At 52.7% G+C, this 1,977-nt stretch overlaps 1 protein-coding gene across 1 annotated transcript in view; it reads left to right on the top strand.

Annotated features, from left to right (window-relative positions):
* The first annotated feature begins 434 nt into the window (after positions 1–434).
* Positions 435–1,977, top strand: part of SYNE3 (spectrin repeat containing nuclear envelope family member 3) — a 48,799-nt gene continuing 47,256 nt past the window's right edge. Inside the window, exon 1 of the mRNA XM_018563679.1 lies at positions 435–500. Coding sequence (XP_018419181.1) covers positions 435–500 — 66 coding nt within the window. The remainder of the gene's footprint in view (positions 501–1,977) is intronic.

The raw sequence follows: 1,977 nt of genomic DNA on the forward strand, positions 1-1,977 counted from the left end.
CGGGGATCCGAGGAGAAGCTGGAGCCTGTGACGCTCCTCTTCTCCCTGCCGAGCCGCGGCTGTGTTCGCCTCCTGGCTCCCTTGTTGCCAATGGCGCCCTGTGCTCGCCATGGCAACTGGGGGAAGGGGGCACAGCCAAGCCGGCCCTGGCTGCGCCCCCTCTCAGCTGCGCCTGAGGCGAGTGCCTCACTCGCCCCATGGTAGCTACAGCCCTGTAGATAAACTGTATTTACATTTTATATACAGAACAGGAAGGAGAGCAAACATTTGATTGGCTGAAGTGGAATCTTCAAATGTGCGTGTTCATTTTTAAATTAAAGCTGAACTCCGGCCTTCCCATCAGTCTTGCAGAATTGCACCGGTGGTCTGTCGAGGTGGCCAACTAGATGAGATCTCCAACTCGTGACGTCACATCCTTTGCTGATGACGACGAGATGGCGCTAGTGCGCGTGCGCCAGCCGTCACAGTTTTTGCAATCCATGTTGACTTCTCCACTTGCCGTAGGTGCGCCTGTGCAGCTTCGAAATTGTCATGGAGTTCTTCAACTCCCGTCGGTGCTCGTGGCATCGGGTGCCCGCACAGGCGCACTGCCGCAGATTGTACAGCTTGATACTGCTCTTAGGTGGCTGCGCAGGCGCAATGACGGGAGTTGGAGGTCTCGACGAGTTGGAGAATTCAATAGAACACCGGCTCCTCAGGCCAGGCACTTGGAGGGGCAACACATTTCCCTTTGCAACTTTTTTGTGAGTCGGTGAACATCTTGTTACTGAGTATCATTGTGTCTTGTTTTTTTTTTTTGTCAATTTAAAACCACTTCAGTCTTGCAGAGTTGTACCGGCTCCTCTTCTGGGCTGTAATTTCTTTGCGTTTCCCACTCAGTTTTCTGTGTGGGTGAAAGATTTTAGCATTGCCACACGGTCCTCTGCGCAGGAAATGCAAACGCTATATGTGATTACTATAGCCGCGAACGTGCGGAATCCGTTACAAAATCACGCTTGGACTATTTTTCGTACCGCGCGGCCGTAGCAAAGGTGCGTTGTTTTTTTGTGTTTAGAGCAGCTCTGCACGTATTTGGCTGGCCAAAAATGCACGGAGAACCCGTCCTGTGTGAATGGAGCCTGCAAATTTTAGCATACGCATGGATTCCGCAGGTTTACAGCTATTACTATAGCCGCAACATGCGGAATCCGCCTGGAACACCTTGCTCAGACTTTTTGGCGCAGCGCGCATCTTCGTACCGCTTGGACACCGGTCTAGTGTGAACAGTATACATTTTAATGCATTATTATTTTTTGTTCAGCGTGTTTTGGCGCATACGAATACATGCGGAAAACCGCTAATGCGTGAACAGAGCCTTAGGCCTCATTTAAACGAGAAACGGACGTATCGGGCAGCTCCCGGGAAGGACAGGTGCTGCGTGTGATTAGTACACAGCCCCCGTCCTTCTCTATGGGACTACGTGGCCCTATACTCACCCCAAGTGCAGGTCTGTACTGGTGCGGGTGTCCCGGCTCGGACGCAGATAGGATTCATCCTGTCAGCATACGAGTACGGACACCCACACCTGCACGGACATGCAGGGCGGGTGAGCGTAGGGCGGCGTACGGCCGCGTACTCCCATAGAGAAGGACGGGGCTGCGTACTAATCACACTCAGCATCTGTCCTTCCCGGGAGCGGCCCGATACGGCCGTGCACGCAGCACGGAGCTGTACGTGCCGGCCGTTTCTCGTGTGAATGAGGCCTTACTCTGATGTCACTGCACACTGCGAGCTCCTCACAATGTGCATTTAATGTGATTTGTTTTCCTGGTTCTGGAGATGTTCCCGTCTTGCCAACAGAAATGTTTAACGGTCAAGGTTATTAATGGACAAGTAATTTCAGAACTGAACCACATGGCAGAAGGGGGGGAGGGGGAGGGGGGGTTGAAGATTGTGTCCAGAAATGTTTGAGCACACGGGGGGGGGGTTTATCTTTAT

The sequence above is a fragment of the Nanorana parkeri genome, unplaced genomic scaffold (assembly GCF_000935625.1).
Source record: "Nanorana parkeri isolate BGI_ZX_2015 unplaced genomic scaffold, ASM93562v1 scaffold685, whole genome shotgun sequence".
In the NCBI taxonomy this organism is placed as follows: domain Eukaryota; kingdom Metazoa; phylum Chordata; class Amphibia; order Anura; family Dicroglossidae; genus Nanorana; species Nanorana parkeri.